General features: G+C 33.4%; 1 protein-coding gene across 1 annotated transcript in view; it reads left to right on the top strand.

Annotated features, from left to right (window-relative positions):
• The window catches only part of Brdt (bromodomain testis associated), a 64,392-nt gene extending 48,453 nt beyond the window's left edge, over positions 1 to 15,939 (top strand). The window contains exons 15-18 of the mRNA XM_015500837.2: positions 6,797 to 6,897; positions 11,498 to 11,703; positions 12,212 to 12,392; positions 15,722 to 15,939. Coding sequence (XP_015356323.1) covers positions 6,797 to 6,897; positions 11,498 to 11,703; positions 12,212 to 12,392; positions 15,722 to 15,790 — 557 coding nt within the window. The 3' untranslated portion in view covers positions 15,791 to 15,939. The remainder of the gene's footprint in view (positions 1 to 6,796; positions 6,898 to 11,497; positions 11,704 to 12,211; positions 12,393 to 15,721) is intronic.

Here is a 15,939-nt window from a genome sequence, read left to right as displayed (position 1 = left end):
TAGAGAGAGAAGATGGGAGGGGAGGGGAGGGGAGGGGGATAGTAGAGCATAGAAAAGATAGCAGAATACAACAGTCACTAATATGGCAATATGTAAAAACGTGGATGTGTAATCGATGTGATTCTACAATCTGTATACAGGGTAAAAATGGGAGTTCACAACCCACTTGAATCAAATTTATGAAATATGAATATCAAGAGCTTTGTAATATTTTGAACAACCAATAAAAAAAGTTAAAATTAACAAAAAATAGTTTAATTTGTAAATGTTTAGTTTTTATTGTATGAGAACTGTAAGCATAAAGAATATATACCTATTTTTATGTTCGTTCAAATATAAGAAATATTAAAATAAAAATATATTGTTTTAAAAAAAGAAATTATCTACTTTATAGCCATAGATAATTATTACATTTGAAAGAAAGAAAAGTTACTATATAGCTTATACTCAATTTACTTTCACATGAATACTATATATTGACACATAGGTGATATAAAAAAGTCTTATCACTGCCCAAACACATTCTACCAAGTTCCAAGTTCTTAGCAGACTTGGGAAATGCTGCTATAACAACTGTGCATATGTAACAAAGGTAGACTGCAATGAGGAAAAGATATTTAGAGATTATGTGTGTAGAGAAATGAGGCTGGATACACACACACACACACACACACACACACCACACGCACACATTCACACATATATATTTTATATGTGTATATTATTTTATATATATATATATATATTTACTTTACAGTTAAGGAAACTTGGGCTAGAAAAACTTACCTAGTAGTGGTTCCTGTTTACTGAAAACATCTCCCAAAATTGGCTAAATTTTTGTATTGTTAGATTGATTTGATTTTATAGATACCTTAACTGTCTCAACTTGGTTGTGGTGGGGAGCGAGGGCTTGATGTGTGGCACAAAGCTTACTTCTCTTGTTATCACTGAGCCCAGCTTAGAATGCCTAAACCATGAGACACTAATGTATTTAGACCCAGATTGGGCAGGTGTGAATTTTCCTTGTCCACATCTCCTGTTTCCTGGTTTCCACTTGGCCTTGCAAGGGCAGAAGTAGCTTTCAAGCAGAAAAACTTTCTAAGCTGTTTTTACTACAACACAGATTTAGGAAGAAGAGAGGTTTTGATTCTCTTTTGTTGCTTCCAGTATAAAACTCCCTACTATTTTGAGTATTCTACTTTGTCTTAATATATCTCATCATTGTGGGAAAGGGAAAGGAGATCAAGAGAAAAAAATACCAGAGGCTAGAGGGTATAGTTTAGTGGTAAAGCACATTCTTCGCATTCTTGAGGTCCTAGGAATTTGGGGTCAATTCCCATCAACCAAGAGAGAAATATCTAATGCAGCAATAGAGGGCCTCCTAGGAAGAGGAATGAACAAATCTCCAAAGTAGGAAATATTTATATTTATAGTCATCTGTCTCTGGAAATAGATTTTAAGATACTCAGAGAAAAGTATGAAAATATGATAGTTCTCAGTCATGATTGAATAGGAGCATAACAAAATTAAGATTTTAGAGATTGGCAATGTGTTCAATGGTAGAGCATTTGCCTACCATGTGTGAGAACCTGGGTTTGATCCCCGGCACTACAAAACTACAACAGCAAAGATTTTATTAGGCTAAGATTGGTGCTTAAGAAACAGAAAATTCTATATATACAGCTATAGAGCTATAAAGGGTTGTGACATTAACTGTTACTTAGAAAATTCAGTTAACCTCTCAAGGCTTTAATTTCCTTTTATTTATAATAATAATAAAAGTGACTTCATAGAGTCTTAAGGATTCACATATAAAGTTCAAGGTATAAGTGGTTTTCTTCAAGTAAGTACTCAATATATGTTAGCTATGCTATTATTCTTATCCCAAGGACAATTGTACCCCTTAGGGCACAATTCTTGAGGTTATGGATTGAATGTTAGTGTACCCCAAAATCCATTTGTTAAAATCCAATTCCTAATGTAATGATATTTGGCATTGTGGCCTTTGAGAGGAAACTAGGTCTTGAGGGTCCTCTTGAATGGGCTTAGTGCCCTATCAAAAGAGCAGAGAGTTAATTTACCCTCTTCTATGTGAAGACCCAGCAAGAGGGCCCTTCATAACGCAGGAACTCCAACCTGCTGGTACCCTGATCTCATTCCAGAACAATGAGAAATAAATACTTGTTGTTGAAGCCAATAAATGAATAAACAATAGGTAGAGTCAGTTTGGGAGGGGAGATGTTACAGAATATCTAACTGGAAATTTAAAAAACAGAAATGGGTTTCTGGAACTAACAGGGTTTAACAAGAAATATGATTTAGGAATTTTCAATATGCAGAACTACTCAAAACCACAAAAATGAATGGAAATACCCAGGAAAATGTGCAGATTAGAAAGAAAAAAGGCCAAGGACAAAATCTAGGAAATAAAACCTCAATAAAAGTAGAAGAAATTAGTAAATTTAAAAAAAAAAAAAAAAGGTAATCCAGGACAACTTCTCAAGAGGCTGAGGCAGGAGGATCACTTGAGCCCAGAAGTTTGAGGCCATCCTGAGCAATATAACAAGACTGTGTCTCAAAAAATAGAAAAAGAAGAAGAAAGATTTGTAGAAGGAAGTCATCATCAAGAATATTGTATATTACAGAATATTCAAGCAGGATTAAGGAATGAAGACAGGATTAAAATCGGCAATGTGAGAAGTTTTGCTTTGGCAAAAGCTTTTTGAGTAGCCAATGTAATTGGACCAGAAACCAGACTGCTGTAAGTTGAAAAGTAATAGAATCTGGGTGTAGTGAATATTAATCAGTCGTTGAAGAAGCTTGTTGGTGACAAGGATGGGAAGATAGCTGGTGCTTTTAACAGGGAGACTTTTTTTTTTTTTTTTTTTTTTTTGAGCAGTAGAAGGTTTTTTGGGGGAGGCTTGGTGGGGTTTTTGTTTTGTTTTTTCTTTGTTTTATTTGTATATGGACACAATACCTTTATTTTGTTTATTTATTTTTATGTGGCACTGAGGATCAAACCCAGTGCCTCGCACTTACTAGGCAAGTGCTCTACCACTGAGCCACAACCAGTCCTCCTTTTTTTTAGGTTTTTAATTTTAAAGATTTGAATATTTGAGGTCTGATTAGGAAAAAAAATCAAAGTAGGAAAATGTTGCTGTTTTCACTAGAGTATGTAATTATAGAAGAGTGATAATGATAACCTTGTCTTTGAAAAGGAATAAGGATAATGAAAAATAATGGTAATAATGCAAACAAGATGTTCTTTTATTTCTATCTTAAGAAAACATCCATCTGTGAAAAGACAGACTTCATAACTAAGTCTTCAGTAAGGATCAGTCTCTTGGTTTTTTTAAAGTCTCAGTGTTTATCACTCCATCCATCAACTAGGATCAGTCCTTTTTATCACCTCTATATGTTTATTTGATACCTTGGAAAACAATGCTGGGTAGGGGAGTTTGGATGATGCTAGAGTTGACTATTTGTCAACTGTAGGTGGCGCTATGACCAAGGGAAATGTCAGATATATAAACTGAAGTGTAAAATAGAGAAATTTACTTTTCTGGAGTTTAATCTCAATTGAAATCAGTTTTTTGTTTAAACCTCATCTTAAATTATAAAAGTAATCAATTTTATTCTGAAGTTTACTTATTGGCAAATGGTTTGACAAAGTTAGTGTTCTTCAACCTCTTCAACCCCCCCCCCCATTTTTATTTCTATCATGAAATGAAAGATGTCTCATTTTTTTCTAAATTTTTGGTCACAAAAGATTACTAATCTTACTATCCTTATAATTTAATCTTTCCTCATCTCATGAAAATCTCCATTGACTTGTATTGTTTTTTAATACAAATATTTATATTGTCATATCAACATGAATTCTCACAGCAAATTAAAAGGTAAATTAATGAGTTTGCCAACTTGTAGAATTGAATAACATGCATATAAAGTAAAAATAACATGCACTAAAAGAAGCAAAGTTAAATTTGAGGAGATGAGAGAAAGGCAGGTGCATATTTTACAGAATTAATATTTGAGTTGGGCATTGGAGGAAAAAATAAGACTTTAAGACTAACAGACATTGCAAATGGAGGAAACAATGTATGTGAAAGTATTTGGGCAACTAATAATTCAATGTGATTAAAGCTTTGGTTGGATAAACAGGGATGTGGGGAAATAAATTTGGAAAGGTAGGTCAGGTGAAGATTGTCAAAAACTTGGACTCTGGATACTTTGGGCATAATGATAAGGGTGTAGTCAATGGAGTTTTTGTTTTGTTTTGTTTGAGCAAAGGACCTGCAATATTATATAGTATAGTTGAAGGAATAGATCATAGAGACCAGAGAAGGAGGAGACCAGTTGGACTGTTAAAGCAGGCAAAAAATTAAGTGTCAATGATGGAAAGAAGGTAAAGACAGAAATTTGAAAGAAATTGTGATGAGGAGTTCTGCAAATTAGGGACATATGTAGGTTTATTTAACAAAGGGAGGGATAAAGCTTTGGTGGATCCAAAGGGTACTGGCTAGATACTGGTCCAGCTAAAGAGCTCTAGAATGAGATGAAGAACGGGTTTCTGAATAAAGGTGAGTTTTATAGTGTTTTAAGGTTTCAGAGGAGCATTCACACAAAATATTTCCCAGAGAGTTATATGCATGACACGCTTTCTAGGCTTCTTTGACTCTATTTACTGGATCATTCCATTTCCCTGAATATTCCTTACTGGTATTCCTGATTACCCAGATGAGTTATATCCTAAATGTTAAGCTTCTTATGTTTTTATTCTACTCCAGAGATTCCAAAGCACAGGCTTACTGAGCTAGCATTCCCCTAAGCTCTCATAGGAATGGTGTGAAGCAGCCTTCCCCATTACCCAGGTGTGCCATGCCTTTATCATTTTCTACATATTTTGACATGGAAAAGGTTGGGAAGAGATGCACTGTATATTCTTTCATGTAATCTTGGTGCCTTTGACTTCCATTCTTATTTTTATGTCTCAAACATATCTATCATGTTTATACAACTCCAGTTGAGTATCATTACTTAAATATCATATAGGCATTTCAAACACATCCTGTAAAAATTGAAATCTCCTTTTATAGTCCCCAGATTTTGGTATTCCTCCCTTTTTATCATAGTACTGGGGATTGAGCCCAGGGCCACGGTACCATTAAGCTATGCCCTCAGCACTACTTATCTATTTTCTTTTGTTTTGAGCCAGGGTCTCTCTAAGTTGCCAAGGCTGGCCTAGAACTTATGATCCTCCCACCTCAGCCTCCCAATTCACTGCAATTATGGGTATGCACTATTGTGCCCAGTGATATTTTCATTTTAATTTGTGATAATGGCACTATTACCACTTGCCAACTTAAGAGTCAGAAAATCAAGAATCATTTTTAGAATTTACTTCACCTGCCATACATACTCTTTCTACTTCTTAAAAAATATCTCACCCCTGGCAGAGAAGGTATATAGTTTTGTGCCTGTAGCTTTTCTTCCTATTTTCCCATTTCTTGTTGAACTGAGAAAACATCAGTGTATTAAAGAAGAAGAGAGGAGGAAGAGGAGGAAGAAGAAAACATCACTATAGTGGGCTGTATAGAGATATACAAATTTAAAAATTTTTTTTCATTCATACATCCTTCAACAAGTGTTTTGTTCTTCCTATGCTCACTCCTATCCCTTGATGTTTCTTGCTCCTTTCAAACCTTAGCTTCATTTATAGCCAGAGAAGAGGTCAGATACTCTTTGGTAACAGAAACCTAGGTGTAAATTCCTACAATGTGTAAATATATATAAATGGCTAGGATTTTGTGAGCTGGAATCAGTTAACAAAGACAGCCACTCAGTTTTGATTTGTCCCCTCTGTACTTTTACCACTATTTGGAACCTATAGAAAAGGGCTAGAGAGAATTGAAACAGAAGCAGTCAAGTAAGTTTCATGTATCAGGATGCTCTTGATTGCAAATGACAGAAAAATCAGCTCAAACTGCCTTTGTTGCCATGCATAGCCAGCAAGATAGCCATGATTTGATTAGGGTTCAGACTCTTATTTCTATAGTTTATCTTCGCCCATAATAATAAATGAAATATTTGTATGAAAGCTTAAGAATTAATGGGATTATGCTTGAATTGTGATTAACATTAATCCCCAGCACGCACAAACATGCACATGAGTGTGTGTGCACACACACACACACGAAGAAAGAGAATTAACAAGATTTCATAGTTTGTTCTCTTCACCTCAAAGTCAAATTTTTTCATTTCTTACACCATCATCTCACTAGCCATTATTGCCAGATATGTCTGGTATCTTAGTTCCTCTGTTCTCTGTGTTATGGTTGTTCTCAAATGGTCCACCCCAGCATCCTTCCCTGAGATCCCTATATTGGTCTGTTCTTAAATGAGTTACTGATTGGGAGATGGAATTGTTGTGATTGGTTTGACCTAGTCAAGATGCACCTGTAGAGCTGAAGTCAGTCTACAAACTGGGAGAGCTGTATAGCAAAGAACAGGCAAATAGATTTTGTTGGTTCAGCCAAAATGTCAGCTATACTTTATGATGACCAGAATAAAACTAGACAATAACAAAAAGAAAACAAAGGAGGTCACTTTCAAGTGAAAAATGTTTATTTTTTTCAGTACAAGTCCCTGATGAAAAATATTCCAAAGTTAAGATGCGTCCAAAAATTAAACATTTTGTTTTCATAGTGTCTGACCTGAAAGGAGAAAGAAAAGCAAATTCTGGATAAATACTAGAAAATACTTTGATTGTACCATTCTAAATATGTGTTTTCAGGTGATTCCAAGCAACTCTTGAATGGCCCAACTATGATACATCCATCTGGTCATAATGATGCAATGGTGTTAGAATCTGAATGTCAAGTTCCTGTGCAAAAGGTAAAAAGTAATATTATTTTTTCTCATAAATCTTAAAGAGATTCAAAATTGAATAAGAATTGGAATAAGAGATTTTAAGCCCTAGTTTGAATGAGATTGAAACTTTAGATGTAATTTTTGCATATATAAGTTTTAAAAACTAGATGTGAGCAACAACTGTTCCCCCATCCACTATCATCAGTCCTTTTTCTTTTTATATATTTTCTTTATATACACACACACACGCACACACATACACACACATAGAGTGTGTGTATTTATATGTGGTGCTGAGAATCAAACCCAGTGCCTCACACATGATAGGCAAGTGCTCTTCCACTGAGCTAGAACCCCAGCCCCTATCATCACTCTTTATGCTTAGGTTTAATTTCAAATTCTATGACGTTTTTTGTATTTGCTGCACACACATTTATGTATATATATGTGTATACACTAGGGACTGAACCCTGGGCCTTGCTTGTTTGGGAACACTTATGAAATATAGCATTACTAGATTTGAGCATACTGATTTGGTCCTTGTGCTTGAATCATTGATTTCTTACATAATGCTCTACTAGTAAATATTATCATTAAAGACTATGTTTAATGTAGGTATTTTGTTACTAATAAGGATGAAATAGAACCATTAAACATTACCTTTTTTGACAACCAACATTAATTTTGTTTTGTTGTTGTTTCCCTTAACAGTGTCATCCAACATCCTTAGTTCAGAAAGGATAATGCTACAGAATTTCTTAAATGTTTGTTTTCCTAAACACAATAATCTTTGTATTTCTAATTTAATAAAACTTTGTAATTTTGACTGGTCCAAAATAAAGTTTGAAAAGAAGAAGGAGATTTCCAAAAGGGCAAGAGCAAAAATAAGCAGTAGAACATAAAGTTATGTTACACCATTGAAGTTTGTACTATCAGTGAAAGTGACATGTATATTCTTTTTTATTCCCAATGCTTAGCATATAGTAGGAACTAAAATATTTGGTTGAAAGATTTAGAAGAAATGTGATTGTGTAGCTTGTTCTCTACACACACACGCACGCGCGCGCACACACACAAATGGTCAAACAATTTCAATATTGACATCATGTCCCAACCCCACTCCCTGCTTGTTCCCTCATCATAAGCAATATTAACATTAATTGAAGAGAGAGGCTATAGAATTTTGGTACTCCCAGAAATCTCTGGAATTAATCTTCATGCATAAACTGCAGTCCAGATATGGTTCAAGCCCAAGTAAGTGCTGAAATGAAAATGAATGATTTCAACAAACACTTAACATCTCATCTTTCTTTTATTCAGAATCCTTAGCTTTGTCCTTCTTCTCTTATTTACTTCTGCCTTAAGTGATAGAATCTCTTCTTGCCAAACTTTTCCATATCTATTCTTTATTTTTGTTCAGTCAATAGATTTATTGTAGAGCTTCTTGCTGTGTCTATAACCTCTATCCATTATTCTTTTTTGTCATATTTTCCCACTACCTGTTTGCATCTTAAATTGCAGTTTCTCAACTATAGAATGTTGATATGTTAGACTGGGTAAATCTTTGTTAAGGGTAAACCTGTATGTTGTGGGATGTTTAATAGGAACCCAAACCAATGTCCACTAATGTTGTGTTACTCTTTCACTCACTTCAATGTGACAACCAAAAATGTTTATAGACATTAACAAATGTTTGCTTTGGTGGGAAGGAGGTGACAAACTCACTCCCAGCTGAGATCCAGTGTTGGAATTTTTACATGGCATCTAGCCATGCCCCCATTCCTATAATTCACACTCTTCAGAGGAACCATTGACTTAATTTTTTGAATTGGTTCATTTTACCATATGTAAAAAATAGAATATACTCTGGCATAATTATAAAAGCACAGAATATGATTTGCTCTATTCAGTCCCCAATATTTCCCCTTCCCCTCCCTTTCTCCCAACCCCTGTTCCCTTTCCTCTAGTCTGTAGATCTTTCTGCTATTTACTTATAGTTTTTTTTAATTAGTGTCTTGTGGATATACGTGAGGGCGAGATTCACTGTGGTATATTCATATATGTACATAGGAAAGTCAGGTCAGATTCATTCCACTGACTTTCCCTGTCCCACCCATCCTCCCTCCTTTAATTCCCCTTTGTTTACTCCTCTGATCTTATTCTTTTTTTATTCCCCACCCATTATCCCCTTATTTTGGATTAGCTTCCACATGTCAGAGAAAACATTTGACTTTTGACTTTTTTGTGGACTGGCTTATTTCTCTTAGCAAAATAGTCTCCAGTTCCATTCATGTTACCAGCAAATGTCATAAAGTCATTCTTTAAGCTGAGTAATACTCCATTGTGTATATATATCACATTTTCTTTATCCATTCTGTTAAGGGGCACCTAGGTTGGGAACCAGTGACTTCTAAAATAGCTTTGTCCCTCCCAGTGCCTTGATAGGATGTGAAACCCCAGGGTCATCTACTACTACTTTGTGATTAAATATCTACCATCATGACTTCAGTTTATGGTATCTATGCAGATGATTCAAAATATACTTTTAAATCTGACCTCTTATAAGTTATAATCATTTTTGACAATTCTCAATTTCCTACAGTGAAGGAGTTGCTAAATTCTTTGGGATTTACCTCTAAGGATAATTCATTTTCCCTTTTCATTACCAAAACCAAACCTTATTGCTTTAATATTTTTTCTTTACCATTGTTGGATAAACTCTTATAAAGGCCAACCAGACTTGTAATGTATAATATGGTTATTTTAACATTATTAATTGGTCCTGGTATGTCTCACTTGTGATTCTCTGTGTTCTAATCCATTAAGCCTCAGCATTCTTATTTTAGTTCTCTTGATCATGTTTTTCATCTGCATAAATGCTTTAGTGATTTGCAACATCTGCCTTTAAAGATTAAACAGATCTATGTTGTGATCCCAATTTATCTTATCAATCTTAATAAAATGTGCTTTATAATTAATTTAAACTGAATTACTCATTATCTCTAGACACACCTACTAATATCTTTGATTGTGTTCTTTGTTCCATAAGGAATGCTTTCCATCCTCATGTCTGCCTATCAGAATTCTTTTCTTTTATTCACAATACCTGAAAAACTTTCCTATGTTTCAATCCCACATATAAGCTTTCTTATTTTAGAGTCTGTTAAAATTTTATCACAATAAAATAACAATTTCAGTAATTTTAGGGCACTGAGGCAGAGACCAGGGTTTCATTCTCTTTGTTCCCTATTAAATATACTATCAGGTATTACCTGTCCTGTTTCAAATCCCTGTTGGAAAGTGAGATTCTTCAGCTGAGTAAATATTAGTCACATGATCCCTGGAACTGGTATTTAACCAATTCCATTGGTAAGGACAAAAATAGATTGTCCTGTTGAGTAGCAAAAACTTCAAAAGCATAATTGAATGACCATTGATGAAAGTCCCTATATATGTGGTAATATTTGAAGAGAGATGTTCTAATTACTTTGGGACACAAATTTATCAGTCATAAATATTCTTTTGCCTTGTATGGAAAATTAGTATAATGTTATACTAATATTTCATGAAAATGTATCAAAAGAGCAATCAATCATAATTATTAAGGAGATAATCATAAAGTCATCAGGATATTGCATAATCCTTTCTCTTTACCATTGTTATACAGATTAACTCTTAGAAAGGCCAGCTAGACTTGAAATGTCCAGTATGGTAGCCTCTAGTCCCAGGTGGCTACTAAGTCCTTGAAAAGTGGCTGTAGCAACTGAGGAACTAAGTTTTACTATTTATTTTTTACTTAATTTGAATTTAAAACTAATACAATTCAGTTATTGAAAAACATAAATACGTTTGGAGCAACTCAGCTATATGTAACTACTTTAAGTTATGAATTTACTTACAGCCTAATTGTTGCTAATCACTTTTGTATTTGAAATATGGTATGAGCATAAATAACAATTCTGAGGACTTAGTATGAAAAAAGAAATATCTTAAGTCTTTTATATTGATTACATATTGAAATAGTAACACTTTGAGTATATTTGTTAAGTAAAATATAACAATTAACATTTAAGTTTAAAAGACTTTAAATGTGGCTACTAAAAATTTTAAATTACATATATATCTATTGGGCAGCATTGATCTCAACCATGGCATATGTTAAGAATGGTAACTACATCTATTAATTTTTGTCGTCTTACTCTAAAAGGAAAGACATGTCAGAGAGTTTTCAACGAATCCCATGCCTTTCCAACCTTATGGGATAATCTTACTTCAACTCTTGTTAATCACGTGTGTGTTTGTTTTTATTTCCCTATAGGATCATAAGTATCTTGATTACAGTGAGAAGTGTACTTATTTTTATGCTTCTTGCAAGTTATTATGTAGTTAATACATATGTCTCACATTAAGTTGAAATAGTTGGGGACTATGCTATTTGGTCTTCAATGAATTAAGTTTATATAATTTGTTATCCTGTTTTCATTTTCCTTCTGACTTTAGTGGCCCTTTTAGTAAAGGTGCATAAAGGCCTTTGGAATCTTAATTTCATCTAATACTGTATCAAAAGATATTGTCTTCCAAAATTTGGTTGGCATCTACAGACTGAATCAAATATTTATTTTAGGATATAAAGATTAAGAATGCTGATTCTTGGAAAAGTTTAGGCAAACCGGTGAAAACACCAGGTGTACTGAAATCCTCAGATGAGCTCTTCAATCAATTTAGAAAAGCAGCAATAGAAAAAGAAGTAAAAGCTCGAACACAAGAACTAATACGGAAACACCTGGAACAAAATACAAAGGAACCAAAAGTATCTCAAGAAAATCAGAGGTCTGTAATTTACTTGGTTAAAGGAGCCTTTGGGAGGTATAGAAATGTATTTTAAAATATTTGTCAAGTGACTATGGCTCATCTATTTAGTAAAATACAGAATAAATTGTAATGGCAAAAATACATTTTTATTAATATTTTTTCTAAGTGATAGTATCTGTTTTGAAGAAGACAGAAATAATCAAGTCATTAAGCTGGTAAAGGTACAGATATTACCAAGTTATAACAACATTATTTTCCAGAAATGTCCTAAAGTTTTTCCGTCCTATAAGTAAGAGATAGTGGTTATCTTGGTCACAGTTTTCTAAAAGCTTTTGTTATTATTGTTGTTAATATATATTACCCTATGTAAAATTTGACACATCGAAAATAAACTAAAAGCAATGTCATAAAAAAGGAAAACAGGTATCTAGTGCATTATTTTATATTTATTATTTAGTAATGTGTATTCATATTAAAAATTTTTAAGGAACTTGAAACCTACTTTGAATTTTACTATTTCTTTAAGGGACCTCGGAAATGGATTGACTCTAGAATCTTTTTCAAATAAAATGCAAAACAAATGCAATGGAGAAGAGCAGAAAGAACATCAGCAGTCATTGGATGCTCAAGATAAATGCAAGCTGTGGCTTCTCAAAGACCGTAATTTAGCAAGGGAGAAAGAGCAAGAACGAAGAAGGAGAGAAGCAGTAAGTGAATTTTAGTTTGCTAAACCTAACAAAGATTTAATAGAGCTTTGTCTTTTATATATTCAAAGATGTATTCAGGGTGGTTTTTTTGTTTTTTTAGTAACAGTGGAGTTACCTATATAGTGGGAATCAGGTTCTACATTCGGCTTAAAATAAAAATGTTATAGTCAAAAGAAGCAAGCATAATGTAGTGTTGCTCCTCAAGCTACTAAAACCCTGTGGTTCAAATCCTGAGTTCTGTTATTTACTAGACTTTTGAACTCTGGCAGTTCATTTAATCTCTCTATGACCAGTTTGCTCCGTTATAAAAAGTAAATAATAATGCCTGTTATGAAGATGAAATGAAATGAAATAGCATGCATTAAGCACAAAATGGCACAAAAGTGATTGGCCATATATTATTACTCTTGAAAAATCTGCAAATCACTTATGAGTTGTAGCCAAAAGATATGCTATTTGTTTCAGATCAGTGTTTCTTTAATTAACTGCTAGATTAAGAACCTTTCATTTAGGAGTTCTAATGTACATATTTTAAAAACTAAAATTAAGTCATTTTAACCATGAGTTTATTTTAGAAGTATTTATAATTTAGCTTTCAAATATTTGGGAATTTTCTGACTAATGATTTCTGTTAGTAGTTTCTAATGTAAATCAAGAACATATAGTGTCTGAACTTGAATTCTTTGTTTAGGCAAATATTTCGTGGTCTGCTTTGGTAGATACTCTGTGTACAATTGAGAAAAATGGGTATTCTGCTGCTGTTGGGTAGAGTGTTGATCAGGTCAAGTTGGTTAATAGTATTATTCAAGCCTACTATATACTTGCTGGTTTTCTGCTGCTTGTTCTATCAATTATTGAGAAAAAAAGCATTGATATCCTCAATTACATACTTGTAGATTTATTTTCCTAATCCTCCTAATTATGTCCTTTTGTTTCACATATTTGGAATCTATTATCAGTTATCTAAACATTTAGGATTGTTATATTCTCACATCCTCTGTTATGTTCCTCTTTTCATAATGAAGTAATCTTTATTTCTGGTAATATTATTTACTCTGACATGTAATATAAGCACTTAACCTTTCTATGACTAGTGTTAGCATGGTAAAATTTTTTCTATCCTTGCCAGGCACAATGGTTCATACCTGTAATCCTAGTAGCTTGGGAGGCTGACGCAGGAGGATCACAAGTTCAAAGCCAGCCTCAGCAATTTAGTGAGGCCCTAAGTAACTCAGTGAGATCCTGTCTCTAAATAAAATACAAAAAAGGGCTGGGGATATGGCTCAGTGGTTAAGGGGCCCTGGGTTTAATCCCCAGTCCAAAAAAAAAAAAAAAAAAATCTTTCTATCCTTTCACTTTTAGCCAATGTATTGGTTTTGTTGTTGTTATTTTGTTTTCATTGTTTTGGGATGTTTTGTTTTTTGTTTTTATTTGGGGAGGCTTGGTACTGGGGATTGAACCCAGGGGTACTTTACCACTGTAGCTACGTCCCTAACACTTTTTAGTCTTTATTTTGAGACAGGGTCTCACCAAGTTGCCCAGGCTTGCCTCAAAATTGCAATATTTCCACCTCAGCCTCCCAGGTAGCTGGGAATTCTAGGCATGCACTAGTGCACCTGGCTCTTTTATTATTCTTGACAACCTAAATCCTTAATTTTTCAGCTAGTTGACTGATGCTTGTTGGGAAAAGTTTTTATATTTTGACATTTAAAATAACCCTCAAAAGCTAACCTCATTCCACTTTCTTGAACCAAGCTTTTGGTTTTTAAATTTGAATAGTTAAAGTGTGTGTCCCACGGAGAAAGGAATATACATCCTATGGTGTCAGCTATAGAACATAGTTAGTATTTAAGTTATGGAATCTAAGGTTAACTGGTATACAGAATAACTGTTTCTCTACCAATAAGTTGAGTATTCCTGATGTACAGATTTTAGTCAAGGTGGAATAGGACCTAAAATATATTTACAACTTTTAAATAAAAACAGGTTTCATTACATATTCTTCAAATTTTACAGTACATCTGTATTATAGTAGCATCACATGATAGTTAGACTGGGAGTACATATCTAACTCTCATTTTGCAGGCCTAAGCACCTTAAGGAATTATCTAGGCTAGATGTCCACTTCAGCATCTTAGGAGCTGGACATTAGTAAAGTTGCCTGGTTGAGGATTTAAGAAGTATATTTTTGTCTCTAAGAAAAATTATAAGAATTTTTTATAGTTTATTGAGTTAGACATACCCTTTATTACCCTTTTGATAGGTAATAATTCTTAATTTTGTTCTGCATCACCAGTATTCAAGTTCATATCCAGAAAGCCAACGAACTAGTTGCAAATTTCTGTTTTTACTTATTATTCTGATCTGTTGCTGTTCATTGGAGGGCAGTGGTGTTAAAATTTTAACATTTGATGTCTTATCAGATGGCAAGGCATATCTAACCTATATAACAAGAGCATTTAGAAAAAAAGCTTAGTTAACATTTGTTTCCTTGATTAGCTTTTTCTCTACTTCAGCTTATTTTAAAAAGCATTTTAGCATTTAATAATGCATTTTTCTGATTGTTATACATGCAGTTTGATTTGCTCTTCACAAATATGTCTGTATAGAATAGATTCCGTCAAATAATTTGCCTTAGGTTGCACAGTAAGTGGCAGAATCAAGGAAAGCCCATAGCTTTAATTTCCTGTGTTGTAATTATCTCACACAGAGAAAATTGGTTCATTTAGAGAATAATTTTATGTGTCCAGCACTAGTTGGTTACAGAAATAAATAAAACAATGTTTTGTTTTTGTTTTTGTTTTTATTTTGTGGTGGCACTGGGGATTGAAGTCAAGTCCTCAAATTATGCTATACAAACTCTATAGCTATGCAAAAACTACATCCCCATTCTTTTGCTTTGTATTGTTTGAAACAATACAAAGCAAAAGAATGGGGATGTTAAGTTTACCAGGCTGACTTAGAACTTTGGACCTTCCTACCTCAGTTCCCCAAGTAACTGGGATCACAGGCATGCGCCACTGTGCCCCGCTCTCAGTTCACATTCAATATTGACTCTGTCAATATTGAGAGATTTATGTCTTACTTGGAGAAAGAAGTCAAACTAATTCTTCATGTCCATACAGGTTTAATTTTGTTTACCACATGAACAATATATTAAGGAAACCAAGTAGTATTTTTAAAGAAATAAAAATTATATACAAATTCATTATGTTAAATAAGTTGTTTGCATTTGTATGATCTGTTCCCAAATGTTGCATAATCATTTTTATATAACTATAATAAAGGCATTCATTTTAAAAGTAATTAAAATGTTCTCTTTTTTACAGATGGCAGGTACCATTGATATGACTCTTCAAAGCGACATTATGACAATGTTTGAAAACAACTTTGATTAAAATGCAGTTTTTAGATTAACCATCAACTTTAAATGAATAATATAAAAGATTAAAGTGCATATGGTAAAATGATTGCTTTCAGACACCTAAATATCAATCTTCTATTGTATTTTGATCGCTCTAAAATGATTAAACAGTTTTCACTTACA

The sequence above is a fragment of the Marmota marmota genome, unplaced genomic scaffold, assembly GCF_001458135.2.
Source record: "Marmota marmota marmota unplaced genomic scaffold, marMar, whole genome shotgun sequence".
Taxonomy (NCBI): domain Eukaryota; kingdom Metazoa; phylum Chordata; class Mammalia; order Rodentia; family Sciuridae; genus Marmota; species Marmota marmota.
This window is presented reverse-complemented; position numbering and strand designations above follow the sequence as displayed.